At 31.5% G+C, this 13,729-nt stretch overlaps 1 protein-coding gene across 1 annotated transcript; it reads left to right on the top strand.

The window, feature by feature from the left end:
• Nucleotides 1–2,167: 2,167 nt before the first annotated feature.
• On the top strand, nucleotides 2,168–13,506 carry LOC119666430 (vanin-like protein 1). The gene is made up of 6 exons (XM_038075709.1): nucleotides 2,168–2,272; nucleotides 6,537–6,596; nucleotides 8,989–9,643; nucleotides 9,957–10,677; nucleotides 10,752–10,893; nucleotides 13,378–13,506. The coding sequence occupies exons 1-6, from the start codon at nucleotides 2,168–2,170 to the stop codon at nucleotides 13,504–13,506; spliced, it is 1,812 nt and encodes a 603-aa protein (XP_037931637.1).
• Nucleotides 13,507–13,729: the final 223 nt, after the last annotated feature.

The raw sequence follows: 13,729 nt of genomic DNA on the forward strand, positions 1-13,729 counted from the left end.
CTTAAGCACTTTAACCAAAGAAACACTTGTATGAATTCAAAATCTAAATTACTCACTCCATAACCTGTCTGATCATTTGTTTTCACCTCATTCTTTTACTTCTTCTTCTTTGGAGCTACAGTCTATCCTACTAGATTGTAAACCTTGAGCGTTCTTTAGGATTTGCCTCGATCAATTGATAGCACTAGCGGTATAATATCAATAACTTAACATCACTCCAATCACTGATTTTTGCAATGAGAAGATGTGGCCCTCCCGGTTGAGGATTAAGCGTGGGTCTGGCAACTTTGCATCGCATCCAATATCCTTAAAATATGTATTTGCGGTGGATATTATCTGACCAAAATGTTCAAGTCAAGTTTTAAGAACAATAAATTGAGCTTCGCATCTGAGGTTAGAGAAAAAGGAGAATGGTCCATATTCTATATATGTTATTATCAAATCTTATGGAAATGAATTAATCTTCATAGGTTCACAATTAAATATCTGTATATATTTTCACCCAATTTATATCCTCTATAAAAAGTAATACGAGTATTCACTTTTCTTCAAAACAAAGTGAGGTTCAAAACATTGGTTCAATATTTTCTTCCATTTTAAAATTGAGTGTCCAGAATATTCAATAAAATTGTAGCAGGTAAGGCAAGCTTAAGCCTCTACAAGTACGATGCTGAGACAATGAAGCAGTCGTGGATATGGATCCCAGAATATGTTAATCCACCTATTAAAGGTCGGAAACACAAATCCTCAAATCAGCAACTGTAGCAATAATGTCAATTAACTTCAATTAGATAGAATATAGCTGTCATTCTTCTGACTACTAGGCGGACACTACCTGCTTAATAGTATATAAAATCTGTTTTATATATAGAAATATATATATAGAAAGAATGTACTTTCTACATTGCAATAATGTGGGAGCTCATAATAACTAATTAACCAATTAACCAATTTAACCAAAAAAATTAACCAATTTGCGCTCTTAGACATTAAAGAAAATTGTCTATTTCCTAGGACCTGATGTCGTGTTGTGAAATATAAAAATGTGAAAGAGAAATAGAAATGGATTGCAGTAATGAGAATATAAAACACAATTCGACTTTGAGGACTGTTTTAGAAAGTGGATTTGCCGATTTCACAAATGTTTGGAAATTATTGGAAATTATGTTAAGAAAATGGAATTAGATGGAGATTAATCTTATGAATTAAAATTATTTTTAATGTTGATTTTTTGTCGAATGTGACGCGTCTTATTTACAAAAAGAAACTAGAAGGGTTCGAACTGTAATAAATTAACAATAACAAAAATTTAATTAATTGACGCTGTTTCGAGTATTGCCAAGTACTCCACAGCAATGATCTTAGGAAATATTCGAATTATTAGAATTATTTTTGTCAATTTGTTTTTGTGGTGAACTAAGCGACTAATAAGGGACTTATATAAGGGACTCTTAGATTATTCTACGTCAATCGGATTATTCATTATATATGTAAATATTTTTTAATTAATAATTTACTATTGACTAGATTCAGATTTCTTCTCGAAACTATGGGGCATTTAAAATTTAAAATAAAATTTATTTTTCGTCGAACCAAGAACTTATAAATAAAATTAAATACTTTCATATAAAAAAAAATTAAATAAATCTGAAGTGGATTTAAAAACTGTGTACCAATAAAAATAAAATTGAAAAAATAAAAGATTAAATAAATTTTAATAAAAAGTAAGCAAAAAATAAAAATGAAAAAGAATAAAATAAAAAATCGCTCAACAAGCGTAAAACATTCTTTTGAAAAGCTTTTGATTTCGAATTTATTTATTTCACTTTTTTAAATTCATTTCTTTCTGCTTTTTCAGGACCTTTTATCATTCACGTTTGACTATGCGTTCGACAGCTGCACTTTTTTCTGCAACCTACAAAGTCGGTGAGGAGGACTTCAGGCACAAAATGGCGAAATTCAAAATCGTACACCGTTGCAGATACATTTTTTACTTGAACTCATATTTTTCCTCATTCAGATTTTCAGTCACTCCTATTTCAGTGACGGCGTTCAATGCTGGTAAACGATTCCATGTTCCACAGGAGCAAAGTTGACAAGGTTTGTGTTGCATCTACGCTTAGAGTGACTTGGCATCGCAACGCAATGGCACAGAAATCACCTGATAATGCCACTTGCTGACATTGATAAAGATGAGCTCATGCAAATGACGATGATGAAGGATGCCTGCGTTGGCATTGAAATGAAAAATAGAATGGAAATAGAAATAAAGGTAAAAGGACAACAACTTGTGGTTTTCCTAAGTAAAACATACTGTAAATAACATACATTGTGACCGAAAAGTTTTCGGAAATTCTCATTTAAAATTCGCGCGCTGTATATTTTTCGATATTTTTAAGTTTATGTAGTTTGGCAGCACTGTCCTTAATTACTATGCCAAAAATGAGCGCGATCTGTCAGACAGTTCGTTTACGGCAGCTGTTGAAACCAGTTCACCTCAGTAGTGCGTTGCGAAAAAAACAATGGAAAAAAATATTGATCAAAGAGTTTGCATCAAATTTTGTGTTTCGAACGAATTTTCGTGTGCAGAATCGTTGCGAATGCTACAAAAGGCTTATGGGGAATCAGTTTTATCGAAAACTCAAGTTTATGAGTGGTACAAAGCCTTTCAGGACTGTCGTACGACCGTCGAAGACATGCCGCGTTCTGGACGACCTTCGACCTCTACCACCGACGAAAACATTGAAAAGGCAAAGGAAATCGTGTTCAAAAATCCTCATGTGAGTGTTAGAGAGATAGCACGAGAGCTAGGCATCGGTCGTGAGATGGCTCGTTTGATTTTGGTGGACAATTTGTGTATGCGACGTGTCAACGCTCGGCTTTTTCCGATTCACCTCAATTTGTTCCAAAAACACCATCGTGGACAGGTCTCGTTAGACATGCTTGATCGTGCCAATTCCGATCCAACTTTCATGGAACGCATCATAACGGGTGACGAGACATGGGTCTACGAGTACGACATGCAAACAAGCCAACAATCATCGGAATGGAGAGGAAAAGACGAGCCGAAACCGAAAAAACCACGCCAAAGTCGCTCGAAAATCAAGGCAATGCTGATTGTTTTCTTCGATATTCGTGGTGTGGTGCATCATGAATTCGTCCCTGAAGGACAAACAGTCAATAAAGCCTATTATTTGACTGTTTTAAGACGTTTGCGTGAAAATATCCGCCGTAAACGGCCTCAATTGTGGAAGGATAATTCATGGATTTTTCATGACGATAATGCTCCCTCGCACCGAGCAACATTATCAACGATTTTAAGGCCAAACATTCAATAAATACCATCGAACAGCCACCGTATTCACCTGATCTTGCACCGTGTGACTTTTTCCTGTTTCCCAAACTCAAATTACCACTCAGAGGAACGCGTTTTGAATCCATAGAAGACGTAAAACAGAATTCGCAGAGGGAACTCAAAGCCATACCGGAAAGCGCCTATAAAAAATGTTTTGATGATTGGAAGAAACGTTGGCATTTGTGTATCGCTTCTAATGGAGCATATTTTGAAGGAGATAAAATAAATATTGATGAAGATTAAGAATTTTGCGTTTTATTTAAAATTTCCGGAAACTTTTCGGTCACAATGTAAAATACGAGTATCTTAGCCACATGTGAGTGTACAAATTGTTTAATATTGATTGCATATCTATTAATTGAATGTTGGTTTATTTCGTATTAAAACAAATAACCAATTGATGTTTCTTCAAAGAAAGTTAACAATCCTTTTAAAAAGGCTCAATAAAAATTGACTTTGACTTAATTGAATTCCAAATCAATATCTCAATATCTCAGTCTATTCTATAGAATTTTACTATAAATTGTTTGTGCTTGAATTAATTAGATTAGATTACAATATAATAAAAAGGGGCTGGGAACTAAATCACCATATCACTGCAATCTTTAAAGATTATTGTGACAAACTCACTTTAGTTCCATAGGCGCGTAGCAGTTCAAAATGTCATTATGTCCCTTGAAAGACTTTGCCTATTTCCATTATAAGTGGATAGTCAATTGAAGTTCCGAAGTCTGCGTTTAGCGAAACTATCATCGTGATACAGATTATAATTTTGGTGTTTCCTCTTCTTCGTTCTTCTTGTCTCTTGTCATACCTAGATTCGATAGATGCTTCTTAAACACCAAAACTATCGTATATTAATATAGTTACACCCTGTAATTCGGGAAAAAATACTTAATTTGTTTACTATTTTTTCAAAAATTACAAATCGAAAATCTTCATAGAAGAAATATCGCATGTGGTGAAGGATAGGATCTAATATAATTAAAAAATAATATAAAAAATATCTGTATTACTATATTATTAGATGAAATTAGCACTCATTTACTTGTGGTACTAATTATCTCAAAGAACACATATTTGAAAGATAACATTTCAGACTACACCTTTATTGAAGGCAGTTATGTATTTATTCCTTATGTAAAAAGTTATATTGAATCAGAAATAGAAGAAATATGCTTTGTGAAGCTTAATTACTATAGAAAATGTAAAGCTTGTACAAAATAATGCCGAAAAAGTTGTGCGGTACTATTAGTGAACGACGAAATCAAAAATGGCTTGCTTGATTGATTCCAATCCAGAAATTTCGATATCATGGATCCAACTGGTAGAAGAAAGTTGGCAACTGGTATTGCTAGACAGACACTCAATCTTTAAAGCACTAAACATTAACCACTTGACAGTCTGGAATTAAAAAAGCCGTTTAATATAATGAAATTCGATTGACCGATTTATCATCTGTGAAACGCTGCTAAAACTCTCGAAATCAAATTATATATAAGTGAATCATTACGGCGTTAAAAAAAGAATTTAGTACCAGAATATCCAATATAAGTGATCATGTTTAAAATGTGGAGATCTGCAACAAAGGATTTCAAAGCGTGCTTTGTCAGAAAGAAAGGTTATGTTAAGTGTTTGCTAAGAGAGAATTGGTAGAGAATTGTCTATTGCGAGGTGCTTAAACCTGGCACAATAATTCGGTTCTCTATTGCTCACAAACAATAAAGGAATAGCAACAACAACTGAAAAGAAGTTAAATTCTATCGTGACAATGGAACTTCAAATTTTGTTGCATTCCCCGTATAGCCCGGACCTTGCACTATTTGCCTGCTATTTGTTTTGATCTTTGCAAAGCTCTCTTAATGATAAAAAATTGGCCGACCGAAAATTCACTGAAAACCACTTCGTCAAGTCTATTACTGTCGATAAACCATAGAAATTCTACACTGAAGGAGTTGTTAAGTTACCCAAAAATAGTAAGAGGTCATAAATAAGATTGACCAATATGTTATATACTTGATTAAAATTAATTTAAGGAAAAATTTTTTGTTCAAAAATGTTATAAGAAACGCTGAGGGTCTTAATATTACCCATAATAACACAACATATGTTAGTATGAAAATGCAAAATTCACAAAAGCAACTATTTTCTGACTACTGTCATGAGGATGACTACCGATACTAATTTAATAATATATAAAATAATAATTATATAATATATTCAACCCTGATTCAATCCAAATTTATTCTTGATCTGTCAAATTTTGTTGTCCAATCGAGCATTTTGGAAGTAATCTAACATATTTTTAGTCGTTTTAGTAGACATTATATTATTAACAAATACATATATTGAATTCAATCATAGTTTATCTGTCCAGTTATATAGAGCAGCTGTTAATTTTGGAGTAATCTGGCTACTCTGGCAAAATATCTAGAGTATTATTAATTAAGCTCGAGTGTTATGCATTATACATCTCGACTGTTATACATTAATATGGAGTGTTGTACAGATTTACTAATCGAAAATGAACATCTCGATGCTAAAATCATGCTAAAAGTGCATTAAAAGAACATCTCGAGTGAAATCTTTACCCCAGATTTATCAATCGAACACACCATTAGTGGTGAAACTGAAAAAATGGCTATTATTGATATGATATGAACTATATGAATGATATGAACTACCATATGAATGATTAAAGCAAAACGAACGATGAACGAAATGAATGTACTAGTTCAATGAAAGAAAAATTCGAACCAACACTAATCGCTAATAGCGAATTCGAGTCACGTGATGCGAATGCTTTATAAATACTATATACTTTCACTATATTTTAAGTTCTAATTTTAGCGCTTGTTAACAAAATAATCAAATACATGTTTTTTTTTAATTAATGAAATTGTTAACTAATAACAAATATCATTATGTATAAAAATACATTATTTGGTAGATGAGTCGAAATTGGTTTCATGCTTTCATAAAAGAACAGGTAGCACTTGTAGTAGCAAATCACTTATTAGATTAGATTATGGGCAAAACTAATAGCCACCGTTATTGATAGTGTATCTGAGTTGAAATTTCTATTCAGTTTAGTATTGACAACAGATCAGTAAAGAATTTAACTACAGAAAGACGGTTGATAAAAAACTATACCGAAATAAAATAATTTAAAATGTTTTTACTAAATTATGTTTTTTTGATTTTAACTATAACTAGTTTACAAAGTAAACTCACTTTGCAGGTTTGTGCGCACTAGATTATATAGAAATATTTTTAAAAATAATCTTATTAACTATATATGAGTCCAAATTTGTTTGTTATGAATATTAAAGGTTATTAACACCGACTTCTTTATTGCTTCTATTACTCATACAATAATAATATAATAAGAGCAATCGAAATTTATTGCTCACTTAACTCGGGTACTTAAAAAGTTAATGATTTTTTTATAGAAATGTTTAAAAAATATTATATTATGTGTATATATATATACACACATATAAATATGAATGTTATGCATATGTAATATAAGAATAAATTGATTATAAATATCGAATGGAGCGTAGTAGAGAGATAAGCTACTCTCTTAATTACCAGACACTCAAACTACGAGTACATAATGGCAAAGATATGAGATTTAAATGGGCTAGACATCTAATAAGAATGGAGGAAAATTGTACTTAACAAACACTTGAAGTCTATGGAGTTGTAAACAAAAAAAGCATGGGTTCTTCAAGATTGCAGTGGATTGAAGGCGTCAAAACTGATTAGACGACAATAGATGGCACACAACAGCGTAGTGCTGAGAAAGATAATTATGATACACTCCAGTAAATCATCATCATCATAAATAGCACACCGATCATAGTTGAATCTTGGCCTCCTAGCTCCATTAAATACCAGTTGCTATGAGGAGAAATAAAACAAACAATGATAACATTATAAACATAAAATTGTAAAATAAATATAAATATAAACAAATATAAAAATAATTATAATAAAATATAAAATTAAAATTTATAATCAAATTTGAATGGAAAATAGAGTAATAAATAGTTTTTTTTTTTAATTTGATATATAATTTTTTAATGAAATAAATTCTTTGACTTACCATACAGCTGTTGCGGATAGATTGGGTTCCGTTGTCGCAGCAATCTTGTGTTAAAAGTTCATATATAATTATTTAGTGGGTTTCGAAAATATCTATTAGCTTAAAACTTTATATATATACTATGGACTGTGAATTTCAGGAAACAAACGCCATATATTTGAACCATATATTTATGTATTGACGCATATCTCTGGCATATCTCTTCGTGTATTCATATTATAACGAATAACCCTATCAAAATTGGAATCTTGCATTCACATATTTACACTTAATTATGTCAAATTCGAAGCGTTACATTATAATAAATAACCCTGTCAAAATTGGAGCCTTGGATTCGTATGTTAACATATAACTCTGTCAAAATTTAAACCGTGGACTAACGTGCTGATATGTGTATATAACGCGAATTAGATGTTTTGTTTTTCTTCTCAAGCAACAAATGCATTTGCTGTATTCTCTTTGAAATAAAGCGTAAACCACAGCTATATAAATGTTCTTAACTATTATTAATTAACATTTTATTAAATTATATATAACTATACTCGTATGTAGAAAACGGTTTCTCATACTTGCTTCTTATCGCCTATGTAAAGAGTTTTGCATGTTGTCAAATTCTACAGTCGCTTAAGCAGACACAGAGAAAGAGGAAGAGAGAGAGAGAAAAAAAAAAGAGAGAAAGAACATTTGATTAAATTGTCTGGTATAATTTTAAGTTCAAATATTTGTGTTCCATGCCAGAGACATATTTTGAAAAGAAAAAAGGGTAATAGTGAGGAAATCTTCAAATATATAAATTTAATTTTTAAATCAAGTAATGAAAGTGGAAAATATTATTCATGATATATATACATATAAATATATCTAAGTCAAAAAATGTAATATTGAATATTTATTTCATATTTTATTTATTTATATATCAATATATATATATATTATTATGTTATTATTGTTGTTGTGGTTTCTTGAGTTAGTGCTATTGCGCACTTTTACTCTTTTGTGGCTGAGGGGCTTATCCCTACCCCCACACTAGGCTTAAACTATGCTGAAGCTCACATCGTTTATTTATGCTTTAATTGATAATGGACCATAGTGGATTTGAGGTTTGTTCGGGCAGGATTGGGCAGGGTTGGGCAACGTATCAACTTTTGTAAATAATTTTAAGGCTCTGCCTCTGATATATTTTTTCACTGAGGCAATCCTTATACCTCCTTGTATGTCTGTTATTCTAATATACCATGAAATTTTAAATAGTCTTCTTATAGCCAGTTTTTATGCTATCTGTAATTGCTTTATAGCAGTATTTGAGTCTTTGCTGTATGTAATACAACCGTATAGTAATGCTGGCCTAATTATTTAAGTATATAGTATTAGAAAACATTGTTACTTTCATTATAATTGAATTTAAAAATCAAATTAATTAAGCAATTATTTAATTCACAAAAATGTTAAGTTTTTATTTTATTTTTATTAAAAATAATTATTTTTTATTTTTATTAAAAATAAAATAATTTTTTTCTTATAGGCTTCGTTACCGTCAGATAAGCACTATATTGCAGGCGTTGTGGAATTTAGGCCAGCATCATACCAAGCGGATACTACATTACCCAAAATAGAGGAGAATCTCAACAGTTATATCAGCATAGTCTCTTCGGATGCTGCAGTTTCCACAGATATAATTATTTTTCCGGAAAGTACGCTTAATAGCGATGATGAAGCAATTTTTATTCCCGACCCCTCATTAGAGGCAAATGCACTTTGTGATCTATTACAACCAAATATTTATCACACTTTGTTGGTGCAATTGTCGTGTGCAGCTAAGAAATATCAAAAATATTTACTAATTAATTTGACGGAAAAAGAGAACTGTACAACTGTACCGGAAGATACACGCCCCTGTAGCAGTAATGGTATAAATATATTTAATACAAATGTTGTGTTTGATCGTAGTGGAGTGATCATATCGCGCTATCGTAAAGTACATCTCTATGGAGAAAAAAAGAATACGACTTTTATACCAGAATATGGAGTTTTTGATACAGACTTTGGTGTACGTTTCGGACACTTCATATGCTTTGATATATTATTTTACTCACCAGCACAGGAATTGGTTGATAAATATGATGTAACGGACTTCATTTTTTCTACCATGTGGTTCTCACAGCTACCATTTTTGACCGGTAAGTATAAAGTCCGATAATGGCAAAGATATCAAAGATACTTTTTTCTGAACAAATTAGAGTTTGTTTTTCATTCAATACTTTGCACTATGAACGTCTATAGTTTACTTAATGCTAAGTAGACTAAAATTTATCAATGAAAACATGAATAAAATAATGACGTATATAATTGATAATCAATTTTATTATCAATAATCGACCCATTTTTATAATTAGAACTTTTATTTATTGAGATAGGAGTAGGGTTATCGCAAAAACGTGACTTTCACATTGTATAGCAAAACAATATATTTCATAACTTTCTTATTTACAGCTGTGCAAATACAATCCGCTTGGTCCTATGGCAACAATGTTAACCTATTGGCAGCCGGCGCTAGCTATCCACCGGTGGGCACAACTGGTACTGGCATCTATGCCGGACGACAAGGTGCTTTGGTGGCGAAAATGAGTACTGGTTTTGGTGAACGAACTTTATATGTCGCAAATATAACCAAAAAGGATTTCTCACGAAGACTACATAAACGTGAAACTGTGCCAAAACTACTGAACAATCCGGTTAATAACAATCGCTTAAACCAAAATGATATATTTCTCAAACGCGATTATTTGGACGCATATGAAAGTGTGATATTGGATCTTAGTCAGGATATTTACGCTAATCGTATACTATGTTATAACGAAACATTTTGCTGTAATTTTGATTTGAGCTGGAAGAAGTTGAACTCCACTGCTAATTCTACATACTATACATATCGTTTGGGTGTTTTCGATGGTCTACGCAATCCAGTTGCTGCGGAGTTAAATAATATGAAAAATTGTGCATTATTTTCTTGCATAGGTGAAGATATAGCTGACTGTGGTAAGATCTTTCCAGCTGATGTTGAAAACATTGAACCACAATATGCTTTCGAACGCATTGTGATTGAGGCAAAATTTCCTACATCTGAAAAACTCTTGATAATGCCAAATAGTTTGAAAGAGGATTTATTACCTGTACCTGTCAACAACTTTGTGTGGAATCACGGAAGCGATAAGTAAGTTATGTTGTTATTAATAAAATTTTTATCAATTTCTATTTTTGGAAATAATTTTTGATATTACCTCTCAGTGAATTGCACTATATACGATTAATGCTCAACACTACAACGGATAATTTACTTACATTTGCTGCTTACGCGAATTATTTTGACGAAAATAAATGGAAGAAAGATAGTGGATCTATTGTTGCTGTGTCTTACTTTCTACTATTCGTTAGTATAATGAATTTAAAGAATTTTGTTTTAAAGTTTTAATGGCTATTTAATAAATTCTAAAATTTTCTTAATATCACCGAATTGAAATAAACTTGAATTAACTAATGATTCATAATCGTTAATTAGTCAAAAATATTGTATCTTACTAATGTCACTTCATATTATAACCTATTGCTTTTCAGTGCAGCTAACTGACACTATAGTTAGCTTGACTATCTATTGAAATTAATATTATAACTAAAGTGTATATTTTAAATACATCCTATCTACGTCGACTGCTGACAACATATAATGACAAGATATAATGACAACACATAATGACAACATATAATGTCAACATATAATGACAACATATAATGACAATGTCTGTAATAAAAACATATAGAGGTGATCATTCAATCAAGGTACTGGGGTACAAGCTTAAAATGGTTTAATCTTAAATGAACTATTAGCTTGAATCAATTGCAGAAATATAGGAATAAAAAATATCTTCATCCACTTACGCCATTTTAGATTGGTGACTTTTTTAATCGAATTTACTTTTAGTGCAATTCTTATTTTCGATTGATAAATCTCGAGCGAAATGTATAATACTAGATATTGATTTATAACACTCTAGAGATTTTTGCCGGAGTAAAATTACACTGAAATGAACAGCTAGTTTATATGACACGACAGACAAAGCATTATTTAGTTCGACATATAACATACATATGTATAGAATAATTTAATTATATATAATTTATATAAAAATACGTATTATCACAACTTTAGTATGTTAGATTACTTTAAAAACGTTCGATTGGGCCACAAAATTTGACAGAGAGTACATCGAGATTAAATCCACATTCACCAGTCGTAAACGCCAATAGTTCGCTTCTGTAGTCTTATATTTCACTAGGAAAAAGGGAAGGAGAGTATAGAGTATTCGCTAATTGCGTTCAAATTATTTCACAGCTTACACTTTCAGTAAAACTTTTGTCATGGGTACTTAAGATTATGCTTTTAGACTATAGACTTAAACTCAACATGTAAATAAGCACTCCAATGAAAGCAAAAAGAAGCGTCGGATCAAGACACCATAAAACTATGTATAACTAAGTCAAATGATTATTATTTTGTTGTGGATTCAACACTGCAACCTAGAGATCTATTAATTGACCAAGATTTAACTAAGTTTAGTTTGTAACGAGAACATTTTTATTAACTTTTAATTAGTTTGGTTAATATATTTATTTTTCTCAATAAAATGTTTAATAATATATAATATATTTATATTTAATACATATGTATAACATATATTTGTATTTATAACACTAGCGGGCTGTGCTGTTGTTGTTGTTGTTGTTGTTGTAATCCACCGGGACCTGAAAGCAGATAACATGAAAGGATTACAAGACGAATACATGAGATAAGGAATGGAAAATGTGGATGTGGGTGTTGGGATGAGGAAAGGGGGAGGGATGGGAATACTTTGAACTAACCAGGATCCAGTCGAAGAAACCTAGCTGGCGCCATTAGGATGACCATCTGTGTGACTGTGCTCGCTAGCCCCTGTTATATTCATACATACTCTTTCAAATTAAACATTATAAATGTACTCTTAACATTCTCTAGAAGACACATCAAATTTTATTCTAGTTTTACGTTTCTTAAAAAAAATTGATATATTTTCTAGAGAATGTTAGGTTAGTTTAGAGTGTGCTGGCAGACCAAAAAGGACACGCATAGACTATTAAGGTCCATTGCGACACCAGATCAGTGTCTTAATTTTTATGCGATAATGTGCATCGCTTAGGATGTGCTTGTTATTCGCTAATTTTATTAGGATTTCAACAGAAACCTCAGGTATGTGTTCCAGTGCGGTAAAACTGACAGCCCCCAAGAAATTTTTTCGAGTTCTCAAAAGAGCCGAACAGCCACACAGCAGTGGAGAATGTTAAACGCACATACATATATTTCAATATGAAACTGGGGGTTAGGGATCGAACTGCACAGAAGGCGGAGGCCTATAGCATTAACTCGAACATTAAATATTGCATTTAATTTATTTTTTTGTTACAAAATAAATGTTACAAATAATTGACACGACATTGCATGATGACCAAAAATAAAAATCCGGGTCATAAATACCCAGCATACCAAAAAATAATTTTTTTATAATGTAAAGAAAAAGACAATTATTTTTATATTTTATTTAACTTTTTAATTTGGAATAATTTTAAAAATTTATTTTATATAAATATAGCTTCAAAATAATTTTAATTTAGTTAATAAAAGTAATATGTACATATAATCTCAATATACCATGAAGTCAAGAATCAATCCAAATTGTTCAATCACACATAAATTTGGAATGCAAAACCTTTCCACAAAGCAAGAATCCTTGGTGTAAGCAACCTGTAATAGATTACATTTAGTAATGTTATGCGATTTTCCGACAAATTTTTGAAAATATTGATACTTGACAATTTTTTACAGCTTTTCTTACGTTATCTGCGATTGCATTACTTTTTTGCTGAAACCCAAACAAATTTTCCCAAATTTTCCCAATTTTTTACAAATAATCCATGGCAAGGTCGACTTGCATTGCCTCAACCGTATCAGTGAAAAATCCAGGTTGGCGTGGAGGAACCTTAAGCACAACGCAGTGCAGCGGTTGCATAAATAAGTTTAGAAAAAAATTGCTGCCAACATTATTCGTTTGCAATAATTCAATTGAAAACTTAAATGCAGCAAGCAAAATGCCAACAAATTGCATTAGATTGAGCACCAATGAGTTGCGGCTGCTGTTGCTTGTTCTTTATGTAGTCGCTGTCAGTGTTGGTAGTAC

Source organism: Teleopsis dalmanni, chromosome 1 (assembly GCF_002237135.1).
Source record: "Teleopsis dalmanni isolate 2A chromosome 1, ASM223713v2, whole genome shotgun sequence".
Classification (NCBI taxonomy): Eukaryota; Metazoa; Arthropoda; class Insecta; order Diptera; family Diopsidae; genus Teleopsis; species Teleopsis dalmanni.